At 53.7% G+C, this 25772-nt stretch overlaps 3 protein-coding genes across 3 annotated transcripts in view; all 3 read right to left on the bottom strand.

Moving 5' to 3' along the window:
* The window catches only part of Pfkfb4 (6-phosphofructo-2-kinase/fructose-2,6-biphosphatase 4), a 40860-nt gene extending 40411 nt beyond the window's left edge, over window positions 1-449 (bottom strand). The window contains exon 1 of the mRNA XM_085828038.1: window positions 325-449. Within this exon, the coding sequence (XP_085684164.1) occupies window positions 325-355 (31 nt within the window). The 5' untranslated portion in view covers window positions 356-449. The remainder of the gene's footprint in view (window positions 1-324) is intronic.
* A 2926-nt stretch (window positions 450-3375) lies between these two features.
* Ucn2 (urocortin 2) lies at window positions 3376-4380 on the bottom strand. The gene has a single exon (XM_021173143.2). It carries the CDS (start codon window positions 4321-4323, stop codon window positions 3982-3984), a length of 342 nt encoding a protein of 113 aa, XP_021028802.1. The 5' UTR covers window positions 4324-4380; the 3' UTR covers window positions 3376-3981.
* Window positions 4381-5983: 1603 nt separating this feature from the next.
* Col7a1 (collagen type VII alpha 1 chain) overlaps window positions 5984-25772 on the bottom strand; it is a 31305-nt gene continuing 11516 nt past the window's right edge. The window contains exons 39-118 of the mRNA XM_029481743.2: window positions 25691-25753; window positions 25557-25616; window positions 25442-25477; window positions 25201-25245; window positions 25094-25129; window positions 24673-24717; window positions 24549-24584; window positions 24416-24448; window positions 23952-23984; window positions 23750-23803; window positions 23613-23672; window positions 23484-23519; window positions 23292-23372; window positions 23171-23206; window positions 22928-22972; window positions 22603-22674; window positions 22339-22383; window positions 22075-22101; window positions 21849-21878; window positions 21646-21717; window positions 21530-21565; window positions 21419-21454; window positions 21249-21329; window positions 21002-21037; window positions 20569-20631; window positions 20440-20484; window positions 19501-19536; window positions 19395-19430; window positions 19190-19285; window positions 19040-19075; window positions 18913-18948; window positions 18728-18775; window positions 18405-18440; window positions 18155-18277; window positions 17868-18068; window positions 17740-17775; window positions 17607-17660; window positions 17390-17458; window positions 17271-17315; window positions 17092-17154; window positions 16858-16902; window positions 16514-16549; window positions 16362-16397; window positions 16163-16207; window positions 16016-16048; window positions 15880-15942; window positions 15726-15761; window positions 15565-15645; window positions 15370-15438; window positions 15213-15248; window positions 15104-15145; window positions 14876-14920; window positions 14742-14786; window positions 13758-13793; window positions 13615-13674; window positions 13402-13509; window positions 13161-13232; window positions 13003-13038; window positions 12847-12906; window positions 12697-12741; window positions 12473-12508; window positions 12325-12360; window positions 12191-12247; window positions 11953-12024; window positions 11571-11642; window positions 11326-11361; window positions 10974-11054; window positions 10590-10643; window positions 10252-10305; window positions 10113-10175; window positions 9695-9757; window positions 9491-9607; window positions 8299-8376; window positions 8153-8206; window positions 7953-8001; window positions 7319-7351; window positions 7080-7166; window positions 6777-6896; window positions 6482-6676; window positions 5984-6193 (exon numbers count right to left, since the gene is read on the bottom strand). Coding sequence (XP_029337603.1) covers window positions 6183-6193; window positions 6482-6676; window positions 6777-6896; window positions 7080-7166; window positions 7319-7351; window positions 7953-8001; window positions 8153-8206; window positions 8299-8376; window positions 9491-9607; window positions 9695-9757; window positions 10113-10175; window positions 10252-10305; window positions 10590-10643; window positions 10974-11054; window positions 11326-11361; window positions 11571-11642; window positions 11953-12024; window positions 12191-12247; window positions 12325-12360; window positions 12473-12508; window positions 12697-12741; window positions 12847-12906; window positions 13003-13038; window positions 13161-13232; window positions 13402-13509; window positions 13615-13674; window positions 13758-13793; window positions 14742-14786; window positions 14876-14920; window positions 15104-15145; window positions 15213-15248; window positions 15370-15438; window positions 15565-15645; window positions 15726-15761; window positions 15880-15942; window positions 16016-16048; window positions 16163-16207; window positions 16362-16397; window positions 16514-16549; window positions 16858-16902; window positions 17092-17154; window positions 17271-17315; window positions 17390-17458; window positions 17607-17660; window positions 17740-17775; window positions 17868-18068; window positions 18155-18277; window positions 18405-18440; window positions 18728-18775; window positions 18913-18948; window positions 19040-19075; window positions 19190-19285; window positions 19395-19430; window positions 19501-19536; window positions 20440-20484; window positions 20569-20631; window positions 21002-21037; window positions 21249-21329; window positions 21419-21454; window positions 21530-21565; window positions 21646-21717; window positions 21849-21878; window positions 22075-22101; window positions 22339-22383; window positions 22603-22674; window positions 22928-22972; window positions 23171-23206; window positions 23292-23372; window positions 23484-23519; window positions 23613-23672; window positions 23750-23803; window positions 23952-23984; window positions 24416-24448; window positions 24549-24584; window positions 24673-24717; window positions 25094-25129; window positions 25201-25245; window positions 25442-25477; window positions 25557-25616; window positions 25691-25753 — 4554 coding nt within the window. The 3' untranslated portion in view covers window positions 5984-6182. The remainder of the gene's footprint in view (window positions 6194-6481; window positions 6677-6776; window positions 6897-7079; window positions 7167-7318; window positions 7352-7952; window positions 8002-8152; window positions 8207-8298; window positions 8377-9490; window positions 9608-9694; window positions 9758-10112; window positions 10176-10251; window positions 10306-10589; window positions 10644-10973; window positions 11055-11325; window positions 11362-11570; window positions 11643-11952; window positions 12025-12190; window positions 12248-12324; window positions 12361-12472; window positions 12509-12696; window positions 12742-12846; window positions 12907-13002; window positions 13039-13160; window positions 13233-13401; window positions 13510-13614; window positions 13675-13757; window positions 13794-14741; window positions 14787-14875; window positions 14921-15103; window positions 15146-15212; window positions 15249-15369; window positions 15439-15564; window positions 15646-15725; window positions 15762-15879; window positions 15943-16015; window positions 16049-16162; window positions 16208-16361; window positions 16398-16513; window positions 16550-16857; window positions 16903-17091; window positions 17155-17270; window positions 17316-17389; window positions 17459-17606; window positions 17661-17739; window positions 17776-17867; window positions 18069-18154; window positions 18278-18404; window positions 18441-18727; window positions 18776-18912; window positions 18949-19039; window positions 19076-19189; window positions 19286-19394; window positions 19431-19500; window positions 19537-20439; window positions 20485-20568; window positions 20632-21001; window positions 21038-21248; window positions 21330-21418; window positions 21455-21529; window positions 21566-21645; window positions 21718-21848; window positions 21879-22074; window positions 22102-22338; window positions 22384-22602; window positions 22675-22927; window positions 22973-23170; window positions 23207-23291; window positions 23373-23483; window positions 23520-23612; window positions 23673-23749; window positions 23804-23951; window positions 23985-24415; window positions 24449-24548; window positions 24585-24672; window positions 24718-25093; window positions 25130-25200; window positions 25246-25441; window positions 25478-25556; window positions 25617-25690; window positions 25754-25772) is intronic.

Here is a 25772-nt window from a genome sequence, read left to right as displayed (position 1 = left end):
TCTAGTGATGCCCTCCACCAAACCCCTGGCAGGTTTCCTGCCTCACATATGCCCAGCCAGAAGCTAGGGACATGAAAAACAAGGCTGACCCCGTTCACAATTGGCCCACATCCCTTCCTTTCACGTCTCTGCTTTGGGTCAGTTCATCAAGTCTCAAACCAACTCTCCAGAGTTTGGCACAGACAGAAGGACTGTGACAAAGATATCTTAACCACTGCACCAGGAAATACAATTCAGAAGCCCATTTGGGGCCTCCCTGGTACCAGCTCTGGCCAGCTATTTTGGGAACTACCCTGCTCTGGGCAGAGATTCACTTCCTCTTACCTCCTTGCCTGTTGCAGAATCCTCCCTCCATTCCCAGAGGGAAATGAGCAGCTTGGAGCACACCCACGGGGTTCTTCTTGTGAACATCAGCAACTCCCTTTTTGAAGCCACTCCTTCTGTCCCTGTCTATGTCCTGGCCATGGCTAGGTCATCTTGGGACCACAGTTAGCCATAGAAACCTCATGGTCAGTCCTCATAAGGCTGCCACCTTAGACACACATGGGGACCCAGCACCCCATCAGTCTCTTTCATCCTCTTCCCCAGAACTCCCGGCTGTTACTCAAGAGCTGGTAGCCAGGGCAGAACCATCTCCACACCCAGTCTGAACCTGGTTTCAGGAAATGTAGCTCTCTACCTCCCACTCCTCTGAGCTCACCCCCAGCTGACCCAGACACACCCTCTCAAGTCCATATACCCATATACCATAGGTCAACATCAGTTCCGAGGACCTACTTCCCGTCTCCCTTCCCATGACCTCATTTCTTTGGTAAGGAACAGAGAATGGGACCAGGGAGGAGTCGAGATAACAGAGCCAGCCCACAGGCTCATCTCCCAGGCTTCAGAGCTTCGCCTGCCACATCTCAATGTACTGTCTCATGCTCAGAGAGCCCTCATGGCTTCTCCCTCTTGAGAGCATCTCAACGTGTACCAGTTACCCTTGTCCCATGCACAGGCAGTGCTGGGATGCTAGTGTTTACTCAGATATGAACTTGGCTAGCTCAGACCTTCTCTGCCATGAACTGGTCCGGCCTTGGCTGGCTCTCTGGGTATGTACTGACCACTGGACCTCTTAGTAGAAGACATATGATCAAAGTCCTCCACCCTCAGTTCTCAAGGGTCAAACCCTTCCCACTCTGTACCTTCTACCTAGTCCTGGCTGTACTAGTAATACTAGTAAGCCACCATTTACAACACAAAGACCCAGGGGCCTTAGCTCTGCCACACAAATGCTCATGAACATGCTCACGCACAGAAACGCAGATATTAATTATTCCTGGACCCAGGCATATGCGCATGAGCACAATGCTGTCCAGGGCCTGCTGGCCTGCTCCTTCTCTTCCTCTTCCTTCCCTGACCAGATGCTGCTTTGCTGGGTGGAGGCAGTTCCCAGGAAGACCAGCTTCCTCTGGCTATTTCCAAGAGCTGTCCTCAGCACCCCTCTGGGTCCAGGGTTCACAGTGTGAGGTTCTGGTTTAGGGGCACGCAGCTATGTGAGTGGCAGCCTGGGAACCCTGATCCAGCCTGGCACAGAGCACACAGTAAATGCTCCAAGTGATTCAAAGCTAGCAAAGGTGCACAGAAACAGCTCAGAGAGGCTTATGAGAAAGAAAGTGTACACAGTAGGTGTGTAAAGAAGCTCAAGACCAGCAGAGAACACACAGTGGGTGCCCTAGAAATATAGGCTTAAAGGCCAAGGCAGATCTATGTAAAACAAAAACAAAAGCAAAAACCTTCCCAAACTGGGTGACCATGATGAACAAGACCCCTCAGAGACTAGCAAGGGACATAGTGGGGACATAGCTCCAGCTGGCTGGCTCTCTTCCTTGGCTAAAGGAAGACACTATTTATAGACATCCCACCTTGGTAGGCCCCTATTCCCTACAAGGTCCTAGTTTTCCCTCCCCTTCAGGTCACTGACAGATTGATGCCCTCTCAGAGTACTCTGAGTCCCCAACACCCTTATGCTCTGTCCAACACCATCTTTACTACACCCAAGTCAGTCTTTCCCCAATTCCCACCCTCCCCATGCTACCCAATGCCTACCCTGGCCGTGGTTCTCCCAAGGGTCGGTTGGAGAGGTGCCTCCTAATGTCCATCTGTCCATCCTGCAACCGAACTAGCCAGGGCCGCCGCCCCCTCCCTCGGTCCCCGCCCCCCAACGCGGCTGAGGAAGGGTAAGGAAATCCCGCCCCTGCACCCCTCCACTCCACAAGGCTGGCTCAGAGGCCCGCCCCTGCCTTTCCAACAGTCCTAGACCCGCCCTCCCAGGGCTGCTTTACTCTGTAAGGTTGCCACCCCCCCTCCCCCCCCATCCAGGCAAGCAGCTGCACTCTGCACTCCCAGGCCATTAGCCCAGTAGTGCTTTTTGCCAGTCAGAGCAGCCCATACCTCTCAGGGTCCAGTCCGGTCTTTTCTTCTTCTTCTTGAGTTGTCTACACCACTGGGAGTCCCTGCCTCAACCACAGGCCAATAGGCTCACACTCCCCAGAAAGTCAGTTTCAGCACCAGCCCAACAATGCGATAGAGAAGCCTACCCTTTCCACAGTGAGCAGGTCAGAGGGGAGGGCGGGAAGGTGAGTGGAAGGGCAGGGAAGCCAGGTGTGACTCAGCCCTCATGTGTCACTGCCTGGGTGCATATGACTGGGTGATTCGGGTACATCCTACCCTTCAGTCATCTGACATTTATTGAGTACCTCCGCAGCCACAACTTTCATGTACACCATATCACTCAGTGCTCCGAGATGCTTGGTGGCATCACTCTGCTTAGGGCGATTCATCAAGGAAAGCAAAGAGTTGGCTTGGGTTGGGGTTCTCAGCAGTCTCCACTCCCTCCATCCCGAGCCATGTATGTCTGCGCACCTGGCAGGCTGCTGAGGTGTGGCTAGTCAGTGCTTCCCTGTGTGCTATGTGTAGATTTGGGAGTCAAACACTCTCTTCTTCCATCCCCCTCCCCCACAGCTATCAGAGGCTTATAGCAGGCAGAGATTCAGCATGTACACACACACACACACACACGCACACGCACATGCACACGCACACGCACACACACACACACTAGCAAAACCACCAGGGTCAGGTTTCCCACATTCACGTGTAGTCACCTATGCCAGTGCCTGGAGACATTTCTGAGAACCACATCTAAGAAGGATGCTACCTCACAGAGCACAAAACAAGCACGTCATCAGATGTGATGACGCATGCTTGTAACACGAACACCCAGGAGTCTGATGCAGGAGGATTGCTATTAGCAAGTTCTAGGACATGCAAGGATCCCATTGTGAGACTCTCTCTCTTTTTTTTTTTAATTTATTTATTGTGTGAATGCTCTGCTGCATATACTTCCATAGGCCAGAAGAAGGCATCCCCTTATAGATGGTTGTGAGCCACCAGGTGGTTGCTGGGAACTGAACTCAGGTCCTCTGGAAGAGCAACTAGGACTCATAACCTCTGAACCATCTCACCAGCCCAAGACTGTCTTTAAAAACAAAAACAAGACCACAAAACAAGCACGTGACCCCCTCCAGCACTCTCTGGTGTAGCAGCCTGGGGAGGGGGTCAGGCCTGTGGACCTTCGATGGACTTCAGGTGCAGCACCGGGGTCCTATGTTGACTCTCCTTTACATTTAAGGATGGAGCTCACATGGTGGTATCTAGATGCTCTGTGACTGCCAGACTCAGCTAGACATGACAAGATTCCACATATTGAACATACATGCTAGAGTCCAAGATGAAGTGTGAGGGGCTCAGAAGCATGGCAAGACACTATATGGCCAAGCTGTAGAAACACACTGTAGATACTTGGAAGCTATGGCAGTGGTCCATCGCGGTGATCTCTGGGTATGTGTTTGGCCAAATGTAGTACTATCCAGCTTTGTGGCTGTCCTCCAGAACTTCTCATCCAGGGTCACCCCATCTTTAGGACCCCCTTCTTCAGTCTCAGCGGCGGCCAACACGGGCTAGTATTTGAGCATTAGTGGCAGCCTGATTCCTGGCAGCCTTGTAACGAGCCTGTTCCAGTAAGATCCGCAGGAGGCCAATGGGGACATCCAGGGAGAGCGTGACACGGGTGACCAGGTAAGGGCTGGCTTTTGAGTTGCTCCAGGAAGCTGAGGGTCCTGTGGTGGTAACTGAGGGGCTCTCTGAGGTCACAGAGCTAGGAGTTGTCTCCGGAGAGTTCTGAGGGAGGGGCTGGAAGGTGGGGATAGGAGTTCCTGGGACAAATAGGATCCTATCCAACATCAGGACCACGAACACCACCAGGGTCCACCTGGTCATCATGTGGGAAGGCTGTAAGGAGAAAACAGGCTCAGGGCCCAGGCTCGGCAGCTATAGTTCATTCGAAAGAGACAGACTGCTAGAAGCAAGAGGCAAAGAGGGGTTAGAGAGGTTACAGAGGCCACGCCAGGGGCAGAGAGACAGAGACAAAGTTGGAGAAAGAAGAAGAGAGCTGCCAGGTAGTGGTGGTGCATGCCTTTAATCCCAGCACTTGGGAGGCAGAGGCAGGCAGATCTCTGAGTATGAGGCGAGCCTGGTCTACAGAGTGAGTTCCAGGACAGCCAGGGCCACACAGAGAAACCCTGTCTCGAAAAAAAAAAAAGAAGAAGAAGGAGGAGAAGGAGGAGGAGGAGGAGAAGGAGGAGGAGGAGGAGGAGGAGGAGGAGAAAGAAGGAGAAAGGAGAAAGAAGGAGAAAGAAGGAGAAAGAAGGAGAAAGAAGGAGAAAGAAAGGAGAAAGAAGGAGGAAGAAGAAGAAGAAGAAGAAGAAGAAGAAGAAGAAGAAGAAGAAGAAGAAGAAGAAGAAGAAGAAGAAGAAGAAGAAGAAAGAAGAAAGCCAAACAGGACCAGAGACAGAAGAAATGAAAATGCTTACTTAGGCAGGGTGGTGTCTGTCTATAATCCTAGCAGTTGGGAGGCTGAGGCAGGATCCAAGTTTGAAACTAGATTGGGTTGCAAAACTGAGACCCTGCCTAAAAACTCCAAAGATAACAGAAGGAGCTAAGGACAGAATGGCATCAGAGGCAACAGGAGCTAAGGACAGAATGGCATCAGAGGCAGAGAAAGAAAGGGGATTGGTAGGGGGAGGAGCAGAAGAGGAAGAGGGGGGTGAATGGGACAGAGACAAAGCAAGAGAGGAGAAGACAGGAAAAGAGACAAGGCAGAAAGAGCAGCCATCCAGGAGACACCTAGAGAGAAAGAAAGACTCAGAACACCCCAGAGTGACCTGACTCCAGAACCCCATGGAGACAGGTTCTGAGCACAGGACTGCTTGAGAAGGGACAGCAATGAGAGCAGGTGAAGCAAAACAAGCAAAGACCCCAGCGCCTCCCAGGTCCAGGCATCTCCACCCACCAACCCCAGGCCCCCTCAATCCAGACCCTTCCCACCCCAACTCAAGGCCACTCATACCGCTATGCCAATGTCCTCGGGGGTAGGCTGAGACGACGGCTGGGGCTGCCGGGGTTAGGGCCAGGCAACAGTCCTGCGGCTGACCCTTCCCTCCACTTCAAGGCCCATTTATCTCCCCCAGCCTCCTGGGGTAGCATGTTTCCTGGCATGAGGCAGCCCCCTACCTATGACTCACCCCCTCCTGGGAGCTAGGACACCTCCTTAGCTCCTGTCCTACTTATTTTTGAGGGGACAAGTTAGGGGGACTGAGAACACAGAAAAATAACAAGGGTCAGATGTGAGGACTCTACACCCCGAAGTATGATGTAGGCTGCCCCTTCCCCCAAAGGAAGTTTGCCCCCACCCCACCCAAACAATCAACAACAAGGGCCTTTTAAAACAGCAGCTTTAATGCCCCCGTCCCCTCCCATCAGCACCATGGTATCACAGCCTCGGGTCAAGGGGCAGGTTGGACACCAGTCACATCCATTCACTGCCCACAGCCACCCCCAACAGTGAGTCATCTGCCAGGAAAGCGGGCGCCACAATGGGGATTTGTCCATGGGAGGTCCCCCCCCCCTTAGACCCACAGGACCAAGTCACTGAAATAGTGGACATGCTCATGTGCACACACAATATATACGCTCATGTGCACACACAACTCTAGCACCAAATGGAGCACAGCAGGACCCGGCTGAGACCCTGCCACCTCCAGGGACTGCTGGCCACCAAGCACATCCTCCGGGCCTCAGCCCTAAGCAGCACCTGCGTGGAACACATCAGAAAACATTCAGCCCTCTGAGGTTCTTCCCCAACGTGAAGTCTGCACAGAAACATACCAAAGCATCCAGGAAGGATGGGGTGTGTGCTCTGACTCAAGAGGGACCCTTAGCCAAAAGGAATATGGAGAGGGACCATGCCGGCTCCTCATGGGGATATGTAGCCAGTTATGGGATCTGGAATCTGCTCCAGGTCCTCCAGACTCAGGGAATGTCTTGGCCAAGCACTAACAGGTATAGATGCAGCCTTCACTGAGAGCATCTAGGCTCATACCTGTTTTCTGGCTGTGGACCCCTTGTGGTGGGCAGCGGCGCTCACATGCCTCACGGGTTCCAAAACGATTGGCATTCCCTCCGCAGCCACCGTAGACAAAGGGATGACAGGCTGTGCCACCAGGCACAGCTCGATGGTACCAGCGCAGGGTATAGGCAGTACAGGAGCCCTCATCCAAAGGTAGGGAGCAGAGATCTAGGGTCAGCAGTGGTTAGGTCACCGGAGATAGTGGGGAATCAGAGGGATCTGAAATCAGCTAAAGATCAGCGGTGGGGTGGGCTCTGCTTGGCACTACCTGAACCTCTCTGGTCCCAGCCCTTAATCTCGGCTTCACCATCCCATGGAACTTCAGGCTCCTGGTAGTCCTCCACAGAATACACGGAGTACTCATCGTCATCTTCAGGGGGCACCTGGCCTGCAGGCAGGGCAGGGTATGCTGTGAGGAGACCCCTGCTAGTTCTGGGACACAATAGACCATCTCCCCCATGTGCAGAAACTTGTGTGTGTCCTGTGTGTAAACTCTATATACATTCAATGTGCTCTCGTGAATACCCATATGCATAACTGTGCCCAACCTGTACATGCCCTGTCGGCTCACCTTCCTCCTCAACATGAGAGACCCGGAGCACAGGAACATGGTGAACCTGGGAACCAGCTGTATCCGCAGCATAACTGGGGAGGGGTCCTGAAGCACAGAGCAGGCGGTGACATCCTTGGTTATCATGGTCAGCCACCCTAGCCACACCCCTACTGCGAGGACCCAGGCGAGGACCCAGGCAATAGGCATCTAGTTGGTGCCTTCGATGAAAAGCGTTCTAGATACAGAAAGCTACTCACGTGATCCGGATGCAATAAACTGGCCCTGGCAGGCTGGAAGTGACAGAAAAGGAAGAATGAGACCACGAGAAATGGAGAACAAAATGCAAAGGCAGGCAGGAAGATGGGGAAAGAGAAACAGACAAAAGGCACATGCATGGGGGTTAAGATATACAGAGAGATAGAGCCAGCCAGCCAGGGAGAGAGAAAGGAGTGAGGAGAGAGAACAGGTGAGGGGGAAGAGGAGGAAGGGAGGAGGAGGAGGACAGGAGGGAGTGTAGAGGAGATGAACTCTCAGGGCAAGAAGCTAGAAACAGATCAGCAATGAAAGGGCCAGATGCAGGAGGCGAGGAGATGAAAGCAGCCATGACAGGAAGGATCAGGGCCCCAGGATCGTCCTGTGTCACAGCTGGGACTAGCCCTGTGCCTTACACTACCCCTCCACACAGATAGTCATCAGAACACAGTGTAGCCGCCCACATCTCTGTCTCCCCCCCATTAAGGAAATCCTGTTAGCATGTTTGTTCTCAACATATGTGTTGCTCATAGCCATCAGTCTCCACTTGCCCTCTGTAAGTTCTGGGGAATTGCGGGCCCCCATCTAGGGGTCCCGGGATGCAGTTAGGAAAGGAGACTCCACACCAGACCCACTCACCACAGTGCTGACTCATCTCCTGACGCACAAAGTCCCGAATGTCATCCTCCTGGGAACACAAGACCACAAGGTCCCCCAAAGAACCCATGAATCATGGGTCTCATAATGCAGGAATCAAAGACAAGTCATTATCAAGTCAAGAGCCCCAGGAATCAGGGGTTAGGGTTCTGAGTGCCCTAATCCACCCAGGCTAAACTCACAGTCAGAGCAGCTTCTCCCTTCTCCCCACGGGGGCCAGCAGGTCCCGGTCGTCCCTACGTGTGACAGATGTGACCAGGTTGTGACAGAGCTCAGACATCAGAGGTGATGCTAATCTCTGATTCCACGCTGGGGTATCCCCACTCACCTGCTCCCCTCTCTCACCAGGGGTGCCAGGAGCACCAGGAGCCCCCACCACGCTCTCTCCAGGGGGACCTCGCTCACCCTGTCAGATACAAGGACCAAGGAAGCAGGGTCAGTGACAGTTTGGGTCAGAATACAGGCAAGCAAAAAAAGCATGGCTTGTGGGTTCCAGATTCACAGCAGCTGGAAAGGCAGGGAGTGCAATACAGCACTTGATTGTAAGTACAGCTGTGGGGTTTAACTGTCAGCACAGGCTGGAGAGATGGCTCAGCAGTTACGGCAGTTGATATTCTTTTTTTTTTTTTTTTTTCTAAAGATTTATTTCATATGTATGTGAGTGCACTGTTGCTGTCTTCAGACACACCAGAAGAGGGCATTGGATCCCATTAAAGATGGTTGTAAGCCACCATGTGGTTGCTGGGATTTGAACTCAGAACCTCTGGAAGGGCAGTCAGTGCTCTTAACCATGGAACCATCTCTCCAGCCCCAACACTTGATTTTTTTTTCCAAGATTGATTTATTTATTATGTGTAAGTACACTGCAGCTGTCTTCAGACATTTCAGAAGATCTCCTTACTGATGGTTGTGAGCCACCATGTGGTTGCTGGGAATTGAACTCAGGATCTCTGGAAGAGCAGTCAGTGCTCTTAACCACTGAGCCATCTCTCCAGCCCCAATACTTGCTCAAAATCATCTGTAACTCCAGTTCCAGGGGATCTGATCCTTTTCTAGCCTTCTCGGGCACCAGGCACACATGTGGTACAAAGACACACTTTTTTTTTTTTTTTTTTTTTTGGTTTTTCGAGGCAGAGTTTCTCTGTGTAGCCCTGGCTGTCCTGGAACTCACTTTGTAGACCAGGCTGGCTTCAAACTTAGAAATCCGCCTGCCTCTGCCTCCCAAGTGCTGAGATTAAAGGTGTGCGCCACCACGCCCGGCTAAGACACACTTTCAAACAAAACATTGATATGAGTGTTATTTAAAAAAATAAACTTTAAAAAACAAAATGGCAGCAGGCATGGAGGTGCAAGCCTTTAGTCCCAGTGCCTGGAAGGCAGAGGCAAGCAGAACTCTGAATTTGAGGCTAGCCTGATCTACATAGAGAATTCCAAGCCACCCAGGGCTACACAGTAAGACCCTGTCTGAAAATATCAGGGAGGGGAGGGTTAAGTCAAACATCACAGTTGGAAAACCTTACCTTCTGACCCTGAAGCCCTTCAGGTCCCTTGGGACCAACACCACCAGGTGGCCCTGGGGGACCACTAGAGCCATCGTTTCCTCTGGGACCTGGGAAGCCCCCAACTCCTGGAGGTCCCTGCAGAAAGATAGAGAAGGGTTGGTGTTTAAAACCCCTACCAGAGACAATGCTCCCCCCACACCACAAACCCTGATCTCAACTTACCCTCTCCCCTTTCTCGCCTTGGTCACCCTTGGGTCCTGACTGCCCATCAAAGCCTCTGTCACCCTGGAAACAGAAGAAGCAGAAAAATACTCAGCCTTGACATCCTGCTCTTGTATCTCCTTGAGCTTTGTGAGTCCCCCATGCCCTCTACAGTGTATGATCCAAGCATCTGTTACTGCCTCTACTATGATTCCATAACACCAACTCCACCCAAGCCCTGCCCTGATACAACATGACCCCTTCTTCACTGTCTACCTTTTCATGCCAACTCTCTATTCCTGACCCCAAACCTCTCCTGAAATCTCAGAATCAGCCACACGATCCCCAAAGCCACAACCTCCTTTGGCTCTATTGTGATGACTTTCTTTGACCTATCTGACTCCACCCCCCTCGTGTCCATTATCAAGAGTCCCTGTACCTTGGGACCGACCAGGCCTTCTTTCCCAGGAGCCCCAGACTGACCCGGCATACCAGGCTCCCCCTAGAGGAAAAAAAAATGTGAGGATGGCTCTCTAGTCAACTGCCCCTCTTCATTTAGGGTGTACCCTGACACTCACCATGTCTCCTTTCTTTCCTGCCAACCCAGGGCGACCAGGAAAACCAGCTTCTCCCTGGAGGTATCAGGAAGAGGAGTGAGCCTTGGGCCCCAGCACCCACAGCCCTCACAACCTCACATCAACTTCCATGATGCCCGCATCAGTCCCTGTGCCCCCCACCCCCGCCTCCACATCAGCCCCACAGCACACACATCAGTCCCTGTGGCCCCTGCATCAGCCCCATGGAACCCTCCTCACCCTTGGTGGCCCCCACATCAGCCCCACAGCACACGCATCAGTTCCCGTGGTCCCCGCATCAGCCCCACGGTCCCAGAATCTCCCGTTACATCTATCTATACCTTATCTCCTCTCTCTCCGTCACGGCCACAGGTTCCCTTTATTCCTTTTTCACCCTAAGGTAGGAAAGCAGATAAGAAGGCAAGTTCTCAGTCAAGTGTGTGATGGCACACATCTGTAATCCCAGTACTGGGGAAGTAGAAGCAGGAGGGTCAGGAGTTCAGGTCCAGGCTTGGCTACATGATACGTTTAAAGTTAGCCTGTGCTACACAAAGAGTCTGGGTCCAAAATTTTTAAAAAGGGCTACTTCTATTTCACCTTGAATCTTTGAGCTTAAAACCAGCTCCTCCTACTGGTTAGACATTCCCAACCTGAGCTAACACCCCTGAGCTCTCAAATCTGAACCTAGGCCCCATATTCTCCAATACCAGGCCACCTTGGCTCACCTTGAGGCCCCTGGGACCCATGAAGCCAATATCTCCTTTGTCTCCTCGGAAACCAGGGATTCCATCCTTTCCTGGGGCTCCCTGTGGAGAAAAGGTGTTAACATGGATCAAGACAGGAAAGTGAGGGATCAAGGGAAACCACCTTAGAGTGTAGGCTGGGGACTCCAGTCACCACCCATTGCCATGGGGACAAGGGTCAGCATGGGCTGAGGTCACCACCATAGAGTTCACTTTAGAGGCAGAAGCTTCTGAGAAAAGGAAGGTCATAAAAAATTAGGTCCCTAAAAGGCCTAATGGGAATGGAGGAGACCTTATGAGGATGGGGTGTCTCTATGGGATTGGGGTATCTTACCGGCTCACCGGGGATCCCTGCAGCACCTGACTCTCCCTATGGGAAACAGATTGAGTTAAGTCCTTCAGTGTAACGGTGCCTTAAGCTGGCACATGCAATCATTTGGTGACCCAATTAAACCAGGGCCCAGTCTGCACATAGAGCCTATGTGAACACACATGACCAAGGAAACCAATATCCCTTTAACATAAGAAATCCCCAAGGCAGGTGTGAGCGTGAGTGACTAAGCCCGGGGTGGAACTTGCCTTGGGTCCTGTGAGTCCTCGAACTCCAATCGATCCAGCTGAGCCTTTGTCACCTGGCTCTCCTTTGGAACCCTTTAGAAGTAACCAGAAGAAAGGACAGAATTAAGACACTGTTTGGAGCACCCCTAACACTCAAAGACCCCCCTTTCTGTTTCCTTATGGAGTTGCAGGCCAGAGCCTCCTCCTGGTCTCACCATGGAGCTCACTGGAGCTCTCCCCCACAGTCCCTATCCTCTCTTCCACCTTGGAGTCACTATTGCACACAATAAGCTTTGTCCTTCTCTGACTCTGTGGCATGCACGTGCACACACACACACGCACACGCACACACACTCATAGCCTGCAGGACCCCCATGAGGAAACCCCACCCTCTTCCTTGTACCTTGTCACCAGGATTCCCACTTTCTCCCCGAGGTCCTTTGTCACCATCTATGCCCCGAGGCCCTCGTTCACCCTAGGTCAAGAGGTCAGAAATCAGGGTCAGGAGCCTGGTTCAAGAGCTGGGTGCCCCTCGTGTTCTGGAAAGCTGAGCTCTCAAGTCCCCTGGGTCAGTCCCACCCAATTCTTTCCTACGGCCAAGGGAGACCAAGTTCAAATCTGAACCAGACCCACCCACTCACCGAATCCCCTTTGGCACCTCGTGGCCCGGGAGGTCCCTCAATCACAGCTGAGTCACCCTGAGGGGCAGGGAGGAATGAGAAGAGTCAGGAACACCCCAGTTTCCTGCTCTACCCATCCCTGATACCACACTCACCTTGTCACCCTTTGGCCCTGCAGCGCCAGCAGCTCCCTATTGGGTGGAAGAATGTGAATCTCAAGGAGCTTGGGGAGGGGCCTGGACCTTAATTACAATATCCATCATCACCCCCACTCACCCAGGGGCCTTCTTCCCACACTCTTACCTTCTCTCCTTGCTCTCCCCGGCTGCCAGGGGGCCCCTGTGTGAAACACAGTGATGGTGAGTTATGGGATGTGGAGGACTAGGGCAGCTCAAGGGACAGAGAGTAAGACAGGACTAGAGAAGGAATACGAGGACCAGAGCCAGTGAGGAGAACCAGAGGGCCAGGACAGTCTGCAGTCAGGCAGGGATGAGTCATTCCACTGGGCTCTCCTTGACAGGACATACCACGAGTCCACGAGGTCCTTCCTGGCCAGGGTGGCCATCTTCACCCTGAATGATGGATGACATTAGGTCCACTGAGTCAGAGGTTGGGAATCTGAGGCAAGGACTACAATGGAGGGGTGGTGAGCCCTGGCTGTGGTGACATATACATACCCGGACACCTGGCTCACCACGCTCACCTCGGGGCCCCGGCAGCCCTGCTCCCGGGTCTCCCTAGAGTTCAAGCGGAATAAGTAAGGGGACTCAGTAGAGGACAGAGGATTATAGGAGCTCAGTGAGGCATAGGAAAGCCAGCAGCATGTCACCTACCTTGTCTCCTTTGAGTCCAGAGGCGCCTGGTGCTCCCTGTGGGTCAGAGTGAGGTGAGGAACCTATGGGCTTGAAGTGCCCCCACACCCAACCTCATGGCCTAATCCCCACCAATAACTCTCGAGTGGGCAGACGGGCATTCAGGCAGTTCTACTCACCACTGACCCTGGTGGTCCAGGTGGTCCCAAGGGACCTGAGGCACCTTCTCTCCCTGGAGGGCCTGCCAGACCCTATAGAAAGTGGGGCAAGGGAGATAAGAGCGGCTTGGGAAGCATCCTTCTCTTCCTCTCAAGACTGGGTACCACCAAGGAAGGGACCCAGTTCCTTCCTCCCCACCTGCTACCAAATTCAGAGGCCCCGAGATGGCTAAGTCTCCAGTGCTCTCCCTAGCCCTCTTACCCGCTCTCCAGCAGGCCCTGGTTGGCCCATCTCTCCTCGAGGTCCTGTCTGGCCAGGGAACCCAACAACACCAGGAGCACCGGGGGCACCAGGGGGGCCCAAGTCTCCCTGAAACAGATTCAAAGGAGGAGTGGTCACACAAAGACACCTTCCCAGGTCAGGCCCCAGAACTCCTCCTCCACCTCAGGAGCCTGTGAGGGAGCACTGACTCACCTTCATACCCGGAGGACCACTCGGGCCAGGGGGGCCCTGAACCCCAATGCCTGGCTCACCCTTTGAGGGAAAGAGGAGTCTCATCAGGTTTAAAGAGTCATATGCCCATGGTTCCAAGCAAAGACCTTTCCATATAAATGTACCTTAAGACCTTTGAGTCCTGGAGCCCCTTTTTGACCCTAAAAAATAAAAAATATGTGTCTATATAAAGTAATTCAGGCTGGAGAGATAACTCAGAGGTTAAGAGCACTGGCTGTTCTTCCAGAGGACCTGGGTTCAATTCCCAGCAACCACATGGTGGCTCACAACTATCTACAACTTCAGTAAGAGATCCAATGTCCTTTCTGGCCTCCAAAGGCAACAGGCAAGCAGGTAGTGCACAAATGAGCAGGCAAAACACTCATACACATTTTTTAATAGTATAAGAATGTTAATACCAAGCTTCTCTATGGACCAAAAATATTCATGAGAGAATTCAGATGATTACAGGCCTCTGGAAACACAGACTGGACCATAGGCTTGTGAGAACACAGGCCAAGGGAAGCCCAGATGTGACCACAGACATGTGGGAGTTCAGCCGTGACCACAGGCACACAGAGCTCACACGTGAGCAGGCAAATAGGAGGGGCCACAGATGTGGCGCTCAATGGAAACTCCATCAGGAAACTTAGACGTGAGCACAGATATATACTCAGGCGGATGGGGGCGGAACACAAGATTAGAAACACGTGGCCAAGGAGAGGCCTGCAGAGATACTGCTGCATCCTGGGACCTGGGAGATGAGGCAGTATCAGACCTGCATGGGCTCAGCCATGGTAAGGAACCATGATGAAGGATGGGTGCACAGAAGCCAAGCTGGCATCCACAAGTATGGAAGTCCACAAATAAGGAAACCAAAAGGCGTGCAGCTGTGTGTTATGTGCTCCAAGCAGAAACTTCCCAAGAACATAGGCAGTAAGGGTTCAGCGCTATGAACAACCCCCAAGAACATAGGCAGTAAGGGCTCAGCGCTATGAACAACCCCCAAGAACATAGGCAGTAAGGGCTCAGCGCTATGAACAACCCCAAGCATGGTCTTTGTTTTCATGGTCAAGCCAGGTTTGGTCCTGCCCAGAGCCCAGACTTACATCTTCCCCAGGGTCCCCAGGCTCTCCTGCACGGCCAGCTTCACCCTGCACATAGAGGATGGTCAGGGCCCCTGGCCTCACGGCCTCACCCCTACTCTGCCTAACACTTATGCTGGGAGCCCAGACACACTCACCTTTTCACCCCGTGGTCCAGGCAGTCCTCGGTCACCTTTGGCTCCCTATAGACATGAGGGTCATAGGACCACACATGCATGTGTTAGTCACAAACAGATCTTAAGGAGGTAGGCCTGAGGCCAGGGAGGTCAAATGTGGGGGGGGGGGGGGCTTGTGAAAGCTAAGAGTCATGTAGATAGATAAACCAAGGGTCAAAGGACCCCTACTGACAGGGGTGTCACACTCACCGGCTCACCCAGCAGGTCTCCAGCAAGGTCTCCCGGGGCTCCCTGATAACAGAGGATGTCAGTGGCTTTCCCTCATTCCCGTTCCACAGCCCTTTCTTTCAATACTCACCTTCTCGCCTTTTGCTCCAGGGGGCCCGACCACCACCTGTGGGGAATGCCCAGTAAGTGGTCTAGCCGCCCTTGGTTCCCACTCTGTCCTGCCATTCCAGATGGTAAGTGGAAACTGAGGCTTAGGGCAGGGAGTAGGGAGCAGAGGCAAGAGTCACCTGTCCAGGGGCTCCCACAGGTCCAGGTTCTCCTTTAGGTCCAACAGGGCCAGGCAGACCTGGTGACCCCTATGAAAGAGCAGTGTGAGGAATCAACTCTTTCCATCATCCTATCCCCATTGCCCACCTCCTACCCAGCCAGCTGGGCACAGGGCTCCATCACAAGCCCACCACCAACCCTCCTAAAACACCCACCGGCACACCAGGACTTCCCCGCTCTCCATCCTTTCCACTGCTACCATCACGGCCTGGAGGTCCTGGCTTCCCTGTCTCCCCCTGAAAAGAAGGGACTCAGTCAAGGACCTGCATAATGACCCATAACCCCTGGATCCCAGCCCAAGCCCACCATGACTTACCACTTGTCCGGGCAAACCTGGAGAGCCTTGTGGACCCTGGGGAGTGGGGAGCAGATATAAGGTCATATAAGGTAAGGAACAAAGGACACTGGAGAATGTGGAACCCGTGGAACACAGGACCTACTGCATGGTATCCCTACTGCAACTCACTTACCACAAGGCCAGAAGGGCCAGGAGGGCCAGGGAGTCCCACAGCTCCAACAGGTCCAGGCAGACCCTGGAAGGAGGAGTCAGGACAGTGGCAAACCCACAGTGTCCTTGTGACCTACCCCGACAGCTACACCACTCACCCGTCCTGGAGGTCCTGTCTCTCCAGGCTCCCCCTGTAAAAGTCCCAGAAACCATGTGCTTAGCTCCATCGTGGGAATAGACATGTGTGGCATCCCCCCTCCCTTCTTCATCTGTTCATCCCATTCCCCTTCCGTGCCTACACTCACCTTCAGGCCAGAAGGCCCCTGGGGTCCTGCAGGGCCAGCAAGACCCTAGAAAAAAAGCATGAAGGCAGAACACGGGATTCAGTGTTGTCTGTTGGGGTTCCAGGATTCCCATGAACAAAGCCTGGTTCACCAACAATGACAGATGACTGTCCCCTCCCTCTCCTACCCTCACTAAAACCATCATTTCTCCATCACTCACCGGGGCACCAGGTGGTCCAGGGTCTCCATGGCTACCCTGTTGGGGACAGTCTGATGAAAGGAGCCAGCCCCACCCAGGGAAAGCAGGCAATGTTTTTCATTGGTGATTGGCACAGGATAGGAGGAACAAAATGAAGGTTTTAATGTACTCACCACTGGGCCAGGGGTCCCCCTCGGGCCCTGAAGACCCTGCACAAGGAAGGGGCTGATGAACCTTGGTCCAGGCCTCACTTTGGCCTGTCTCCATCTTTTGAGGACCTTTATCTGGTGAGCATCCTTATACTGCCCACCTCTCCAGAACAGATGGCCATATACCTGTGGTCTGCCCTTACAAATAGCTTATAGACACGCAGACATACACACAGTAAACCTGTCAGGCAGCATGCACCTATGTCTGCAATTTGCACATAGGCATAGCCCTACTCCCTCCCTCAAGAAATAAACCCAGCAAGGGGCTCAGATCCAAGGTTGGCTACTCTCGTGGCCAATCCACTTACCGGCTTCCCTTCAGGCCCAGCCACACCACGCTCTCCCGGTAGACCCTGTAAAAGAATTGGTCTAAGGGCACCTTGTCCTGACACCCAACCCCCTCTTCTTCATGCCCACCCTGCTCCCAATGGCCAAGGATAGAACTTATTTCCTAAGCAGTGCTGATTCCAGCCCTGCATATATGACAACACATGTAAGAGCCATGGTCTCACACACATGTGACTTATGGGGCAAGAACTCACTGGGTTGCCATCGTGACCCCTTTTTCCAGGCTCTCCCACATCGCCTTTGATGCCTGGTACACCCTGCAAACAAAACATCCTGCTCTGAGCCCCATTCTCTGCCATGTGTACACATATATATGCAGACCGCTCATGGCATGCCCCACAGCAAGACGGCATAGTAGGGTAGGAAGCCTCACCCTGTCTCCTTTAGGTCCAGGGTTACCATCACTGCCTGGATCCCCCTGTTTAGATGAGACATCAGGTCAGGCCCGAGAGGCGTGGTAAGGCTTGAGTCACAGGTTGACCCCACACTGACCTTGGCACCCTTGAGTCCAGGAGGTCCTTGCTCTCTAGCCAGTCCAGGGCCTGGCTCTTCAATGGCCACCTATAAGTTCAAAATCATGGAGCGAAGATGAGTCTGTCATACTGGTGTGACGGGATCAGTACAGGTCCCAGGATCACACAAAATTTTGGGGTCTCTGGGGCCCAATCTCAGGGTAGTATTATCACCGGTCACAAGGCTGGGTGATCACCTTGGGGCCAGGAGGGCCAGGTGGTCCAGGGAGGCCGGGAAGGCCATCTCTGCCCTGCAGAAGGAAACAGGAGGCTGTGCCAACTGGTAAAGGCTCCGGGAAGGCCCCTTCAGAGAGTCTCCCCAGCACGCACCTGTTCCCCGCGTTCTCCTTTCTCTCCCCTTTCTCCCTGGATACAAAGAGCAGGGAGAGGCCAACATTAGTGGGAAGGCCAGTCTCTCCCACCATTCCCCCACCCCTCCTGGTCAGCCCCAGGCTCACCCTCTCTCCTGGCCTTCCTGCTTCCCCTGAACCACCAGCCCGGCCTGGGAGTCCAGGAATGCCAGGCTTTCCGGGTTCCCCCGCAAGGCCGGGTGGGCCAGGTGGGCCCCTCTCACTCAGGGCCAGGCCAGGAGGCCCCTGAGGGCCAGGGTCTCCACGCTCTCCCTTCAGCCCACGTTCTCCAGGAAAGCCAATGAGGCCCTGGGGGAGGAGAAGGGTGAATGCTTGTGGCTGTAAGAGTGTGCCCTCCACCAGGGACACCCACTGAGCATCCAGCAGTCACTTACCTCCTTGCCTGGAGGGCCTCGGTCACCAGGGTCCCCCTTGGGGCCAGGTCTCCGCTCAGGCACCGGTAGGAAGCTGCCAGAACTCTCATCCCAGGTGTCCACAATCTCCCGCAGGGCCGACACCTAAGAGTGGTGAAGGCACAGAGAATCAGCAGGCCTGAAGCTGCTACAACTCATCCGTGGGGCCCCGTGGACACCGCCTGTCTCTTAGGGCCCCACTGGACCCTCCATCAGCTTCTGAACAACCTACCTTGATGCCAGCAGTTTCCAGCAAACGCTCTGCGTTCTGAGGACACAAAGATGGTAAAGAACTAGTCAGGCAAGAGAAGGTCCTCTCTCCTGCCCCACACTGTCTCCCGAGAAAGTGTCTGCACCCTCTTGCCCTCTGGAGGTCAGGGGTGAGGCCTATCTCTGGCATTTCTCCACCACCTCTGCTTTCTTGAACGGAAGCTACAGGAACCTGGTGGTGCAAGCAACTGAGGACAGAGGGCAGAACCCATAGAGTCTGATGGCAAGGGGCAAGGGAGAGAAGTGACTGCCAGGGTATGCAGACAAGGGCTGGGTCTTACTCACTGGCAAGCTCCCAGGTTCTCCTCGTAGGCCACGTTCTCCAGGAAGGCCCTGGAGACAAGAAATTGGCTACTGGGACCCAGTCGGGGCGGGGGAGGGGGTTGTGGGGGGGTGCGGGGGGCAGGATATATATACATCTAGTGGGAGGATGTAGCTCCATGGACTAATGAAAAAGGTGGGAGCCTCACCTGTTCCCCTTTGGATCCAGTATCTCCACGGTCACCCTGGAAAGAGAATGACCCAGCAGGAACATGTCTCCTAATCCTGCCCAGCCCCGCATCGTACTCTTTACCCAACACAGATACACAAACTCACCTTAGGACCCGTAATTCCTGGGACACCAGGGAAACCCTGAAGTATGAAGGAACATGAAAGGGTCATATAGGTCAAGGCACCCCAAAACAGTAGCTCAGGATGCACAATGGGCTACTGATCCCACGTCTTACAATTACCCTAGACACTCACCTGGCCGGGAGGACCGACCTGCCCCGGGAGACCTGGAGGACCCTGGAGTCCAGGATTGCCAGGAGCTCCACGTTCACCCTTGGGGCCATCAGCGCCCTGTGGAGGATACAGTTACTATCCAGGGTCCCATGGAGGAGTGGAACCATATTTCTCACAGGGTCATGATCAGGAACCACAGAATATAAAAAAAAAACCAAGCACTTACCTCTCTTCCAGGGGCACCCGAATCTCCCTTTTCTCCCTAAGGGAGATAAGGCTTTTTAGACGTGGTCCAATCTGAGGCCACAGCATCCTCCAAGAGAGGGGCTTACCTTCCTTCCATCTTCTCCGGGGTCTCCAGGTTCTCCCTGAGGGCAGAAGACCCATAAGCCCAAATGGTCTGGCTTCGAGACCGTCTGTATAGACTTCTGATGACTGTAACTGAATCTGTGCCTGTAGCTTTATGGCTGTGTGTCTTAGAGTACCTGTGTCTGTCCATCCCAGCAAAGTGCTGCATGTTCCAGGGCAGCCTATGTGTGCCTGCAGCCATGTATACAAGCTCAGGCCTTCCTCCTGTAGCTCTTTGTATGTAACTCACATGCATGCAGACACAGTAAGAGTCCATGCCTTATAGCACACCTATCCACATGTGACTTAGCGGATGTACACAGGGCTCTGTGTGTCCTCTATCTGCATACCATGGCCTACGTCTAAGCATGAATTTATTCATATACACTTGGGTCCCCAGTTCCTTAGAAACTGTATGTTTTGGCTTGTGTCTACAAATCTTACATGTATTTCAATATATGTGATCATATGCATGTTGGTGACAATTGCTATAAACATATGTCAGCATGTCCTCAGCTATGTTATGGGCAAGCCATGGGACTTTGCTTCACTACATCTTTGTCTAAATGTAGTGTTCAAGTGTTAACATATCTCCACGTGTCATTGAATATGGCTCCATGCCCACATGTCTGTCGTTCTCAACCTGGTTGTGTGGCTCTTTGACTGGACAAGTGGCTGTGGCTTATCTTGTTGTACACTGCTCCTCCTGAGCTGACACACACACAGATCTAACTCACATAAGGCTGCCCAGGTGTGCCCTAGAACACACTTCAAACGCACTGTCACGTCAGGGCTATGTTTGGTGTTGGTGCATGTCTATTGAAGTCAGTACGTGTGCTCCCAGTGCTGTCTGTGTTTCTGGGCTGTGTGAACACGTGGGCCTTTCTTGGCAGGTGTGGCAGCACTGTCTTAAACACACTTACGTTTTTCCCATTCAGGCCTGGCTTGCCATCATCGCCTGCCTTTCCCTGCGGGAGCAGAGAGTTGGTTAGATCTTAGGGCTCAGGTGACAGTAGAAGAGGCTAAAGGGATGGTCTGAAAGCAAGACTCACTGGAACTCCAGGAGGGCCAGGGGGACCAGGGGGGCCATGTTCTCCTCGAAGGCCTGGAAGCCCCTGGGGGGGGGGAATCATTGTTAGGATTAAGAAGGTCTCTGAGCTGTCCCTTAGGACATGGCACCCCATAGCCTAGAAGGTCCCCAGTGTAGAGACTCAGAGGTCTTGTAGAAATCCTCTGAGGCCAAGACCCTGTAAGTCAAGGGCTCTCTAGCTTTGATTCCTAAAGGAAGAACTCCAGGACCATTCTGTTAAGATGTGTAAAGCAGCTGTCAGCCAGGGGTCAGGTGACCTGCTGATTAGGGGCAGAGATCTCCTCCCAAAGACCCAGCAGAACCATCTGCCCTGTTCTCATTGATTGTGATGACACCCATGAGGCCTCTCCTGGACCCCCAAGTCACCCGCCACCTTGACATCTCCCCGGACTTACATCTCTCCCCGGGTCCCCAGCTTTGCCTGAAGCACCCTAAGAAGACATTCAAAGTTAGGAACATGGGACGAGGGTCCTTGCCCATCGGCAGGCAATGGTTCCTGTGAACCCAAAACCTACCGGTGATATGCCCCACACAGGAAGGCTCTCTAAAAGGACACACAGAGAGCATGCTGGTACCATGACTCAAGGCTAAGACTAAACAAGTGAGATAAAGGGCTACAGGACTGAGAAAACTGTTACTCACATGTAGCCCTGGGGGGCCAGGGGCTCCGGGTTTCCCATCCAGCCCACTCCGGCCATCCAGCCCTGGGGGTCCCCGATCACCCTGAGGAAAACACAGTGGCAGGAAGCCTTGAAGACTGAGGTGGGTCCTCGAGCCAACTCTGCCTCTCGAAACCCATCCAGTCCTCTCACCTTGTCTCCTGCTGGGCCTCGAACACCGGGGTCTCCCTGGAGGGAACAAGGTCAGATAGAGGGTGACAGAGCAATGGATGGTGCAGGTTAAGGGGCAAAGCACACACTCACCTGTGGGCCTGGGGGTCCCCGAAGCCCATCAATGCCCTGAAGACAAAAGACAGAAGAATCAGAGTGAGGTTTTCTCACTGTAGCCCCCCACCCCTGACAAGGCTCATCACACTTACCCTTTCTCCAGAGGCTCCAGGGGGCCCAGGGTCACCCTTGGGTCCTCGGGGACCTTCTGGTCCAGGCTCTCCCTGTGGCAGAAACAGGTTGGCTGAGGGATCAGCACCTTAGCCACTAGGGACACTTGAGCTATATCTTGTCACAAGGGCCATTGGATACTTCCCAAACATGAGGCCTCACTCCTACCCCCAGACCCCTGTACCTTGTCTCTGAATTCAATGCCTGCATCCACCTGTAGGACAATGATCAATATGAGCACTTCAAGAGGAAATCCAAGGCTGGAAAGGGGCAATGGGGACAGTAAGAGGTGATGAAGATCAATGGAGGTGTCAAGGGTCTGTGAAGGAAGTAGGTTGGTGGGGAGATACAGGAGGCAATGGGGGATAGAAAAGGGGATGCCAGAAGACCAGACCTAGCTCAACACCTACCAGCCGTCCAGGAGGACCTGGGGGACCCTGGAAAAAGAAATTACTAGCATCAATAGGAGCCCAGAGCATCGAAGTTCAGAGTTGCCCAGGCTCAACTCTGTCCCCCAGTTCCAGAAAGTGCCCCAATGCCAATTCCCAGAATGCAGCTAAGGCAGCTAAGCCTGCACGTGGCCATTAGTGCTTCTCCCTGATAACTTCCAGGTCTCTTGCCTGAACAATGCCCACGATGGCAGCCCACACAAGCCCAGGTGCAGTACTACTCACAGGCTCCCCACGGTCACCCTTGGGTCCAGATGATCCAGGGCTGCCCTGCAGAAGGCCAGGAGGTCAGTCAAGGCAGACAACAATTGAGGAGAGGCTTAGAAGTACCATGAGGGCTCATGGGGTCCTGCTGGCCTTTGGGAAGTTCTCCCAGAAGAGAGAAGGGAGGTGAAGACTGTGGGAGTGACTCCTTGGAGGGTGAGGTGGGAACTGGATGGATGAATCGGGACTGAAGTCAGGGGTGAGGGGCCACAGGTTGAGACTCACATTCCGTCCGTCTTCTCCAGGATCTCCCTGGTCCCCCTTCTCACCCACAGGCCCCCGAGGCCCAGGTGCCCCCTGAAAAGAACAGTTGGTTTGAGGCAGACTCTTCAGGCATTTTCAGGTTTTCCCATGAACTTCTATTCTGCCTATGTCTGCCACCATCCCCAAATCCATGAGAGTTTCCCACCACCCCACACTTCCTGGTAGATAGATTCCTCTCTCATATCTCACCTCCTCCCTTCCACCCCCCGGAACCTCTCTTCACATTCCTGTCTAAGTTTTTTCCTCCCTCTTGCTTGACCCATTATTTCTCCCTGTGAAGACTCACCCGGAGGCCGCGTTCACCTGCTTTTCCAGGCAAACCTGGCTCACCCTAGTGACAGAGAAGAAAGTCACTCTGTGCAGGTGGGCTAGGATCTAACTGACTCAGTAAGCATGGACAGAGATGGGCTGGGCACTGGCTGGACAGGAGCCAGAGGATGAACACAATTATCTGCTAGGGTCCTAAGGTCCTTGGGGTCACGGTTCTCAGGTAGAGGATCAAAAGCCACAGGGTGGGGAGGAGTCTCACCGGGGTCCCCTCGTCACCTTTCTCTCCAGCTTCACCCTGTGAGACATGAAGGTCAGTCTTGGTCCTAAGGTCCCAGTGATGCATCCCAACACCCAGGACACCCCTAGATCCAGTCTCTCACGTCTCTTCCTCGGGGGCCAACAGGTCCTGGGGAACCAGGTCGACCAGGCTCTCCTTTCTCTCCAGGAGGCCCTGAGTCACCCTGTCAGGGATACAAGAAAGAGGGGGATGCACAACTCAGACAACAGATAGCCTTTGAGAGAGGAGGGAGCTCTACCAACCATGAGGGTCATCCAAGGTCACAGATACTTACTGTGGGTCCTGCCCTTCCAGTGAGGCCAATGGGACCCTGAGAAAGCAGGAAGGGGAACAGGCTAGTCAGAATTCTAGATACCTTTCCCTCCACCCTCTGTCACATATCCCTGGCCCCATATTTAGTTACCCTGTCTCCAGGGTCTCCTTTGGGGCCAGGGTCTCCAGGAAGAGCCAATCCAGGTGTGCCCTGTAGAGGGAATGATCAGTATTCAGGGGTGTATAGCCTGCACCTGCCCCCCCCCAACATGCTGTCCCCTCAGTCACCTGCTCTCCTTTGCTTCCAGAAGCTCCTCTGGGCCCAGGGAGCCCAGCCTCTCCCTAAAAGTGACAAGGGCTATCAATACTAGAACCAGGCTCCAGGCACTCCCACAACCCAGGAATCAGGCTACAAGCCTGTGATCTCTAGGTCGGACCCAAGATAGACCCTGTGACCTTGACCTCACCCTTTAACAGCCTCCTGACATACCTTTTCTCCTTTGGCTCCAGCACCACCAGGACCCTGAAAACCAACAGGACAGACACAACTCAGCCTTGGTTAGATATCATAGGACCAGTCCCCTAGAGGGACAGAGATTTATGAAGCTGGATGTCACGGAGCTCTGTCTCTGTCTGTAGGTCACAGACAGGCAAGGGCTATACAAAATGGCTGACACCTGACACCATGTTCATGACCTCAAAATGGTTATAGGGTCAGAGGGACATGGCTGGCTGGCTGAAGGGTCAGAGGGACAGGGCTAGCTGTCTGAAGGATCAGAGGGACAGGGCTGTTTGTCTGAAGGGTCAGAGGGACACGGCTAGCTGTCTGAAGGCAGATTACAGCATCCAGGGGACCACAAAGCTGGGCCTACCCAAGGCCACTGCCCTGAGCAACAGTTTGTATCAGTGCTCCAGAACCATGTTGGATCAGGATCCCATCTGTCCCTCACTCACCACTGCAGGATCCCCAGGGCGACCAGGTTCTCCCTAAGGAGAGAGGACAGGGACAGAGACAGGTCAAAGGGCCACCTAGGGATTGAAGGTCCAAGTGTCCCATCTGCCAGGAAGTATGACATCTGAAACCTACCTTTTCTCCTCGGCGGCCAGTGGGTCCTGGTGGCCCCTGTACACGGAGACATTGTGAGCCCAAACAGGGAGGGAGGGACCTAGGAAAGCCTCATCCCTGACCCCTTCCACAGTCACAGACTTACCTCAGGACCCTCCACTCCAGGATGTCCAGCAGCTCCGGGGAGCCCCTGGGGAAGAGAAATATTGGTGTTGCTCTGGGTGGGCGGGGGGGGGCAGGTTAGAAAGGGGTCTCGGGGATGGGACTGGGATAGGAAAGAGTGAAACTCATCGAGAGAATGGAGGTCAGTTCTGTTCTAGTCAGAAAACCCAGAGCTGGAACCTGGAGCCTGAGGGCTAGAGCCTGCATCCCTAAGCCTGTATCCCTGAGCCTGCATTCCTAGGCCTGCATCCCTAGGCCTGCATCCCTGAGCCTGCATCCCCGAGCCTGCATCCCTGAGGATAGGTGTCATTTGCTGATGGGTCGAAGGGCTTGAGAACAAGAAATCAGAACTAGCAGGAAACGTCGAGTCTATAAGTTAGTTGGCACTGAGGTCAGGGGCTTACCTGGGGTCCCACGGGACCAGGATGTCCCCGTTCACCCTGGGAGAACAGAAGAGGTCAGAGCTGAGCATAACCCGGATGCTCCCAAGCACCCCCCAGGCTCTACACACCTTTACTCCAGGCTCGCCCGGGGTCCCCGTCAGTCCCCGATCACCCTGAGGAGAGAGAAGAGGGGCACTTTCAGAGAACCCCAAATAAAGCATATAGATTCCCAACTACCAAAACCACAGCCTTTGAGCTCCTCAGAGCTGTATCTTCTAACCCTGAAGCCGGGAACACTGAAGCACCGTGGGAAAGTCCCAAACTATAACACGTCACATCTGAACACACCCAGCCACAACTGGTACTTACTTTGGGCCCAGTAATTCCAGGAGCTCCCCGCAGGCCCTGGAAAGGATGAATGGGGAGTTCAGAGACAGGTTTGAGCGTAAGGGTGAAGGGAGTTGATGGTTGAAGGCTAACTCACCGGCTCCCCTGGGGGCCCAGGCTGTCCTGGGAGGCCTGGACCTCCATCCTCACAGTCACCCTGAAGGAGAAACAAATGACAGCGAAACCCAGGGGAGGCCCTGCCTATGGGCCACCCAGAGGTCAGGCTTCTACCTTTTCTCCCTTCTCTCCAGGTCGGCCAGCTGGGCCTTGGGGTCCAGGGCTTCCAGGAAGCCCCTTGAAGGAAGTAAACAAA

Source organism: Mus caroli, unplaced genomic scaffold, assembly GCF_978045245.1.
Source record: "Mus caroli unplaced genomic scaffold, Mus_caroli_1 scaffold_11, whole genome shotgun sequence".
In the NCBI taxonomy this organism is placed as follows: domain Eukaryota; kingdom Metazoa; phylum Chordata; class Mammalia; order Rodentia; family Muridae; genus Mus; species Mus caroli.
The sequence above is the reverse complement of the archived record's forward strand: the minus strand, read 5'-3'. Positions and strand labels throughout refer to the sequence as shown.

Bases quoted from the DNA above. Each gene is read 5' to 3' on its own strand.
- Ucn2 (XM_021173143.2), bottom strand. From the start codon at position 4,323: ATGATGACCAGGTGGACCCTGGTGGTGTTCGTGGTCCTGATGTTGGAT.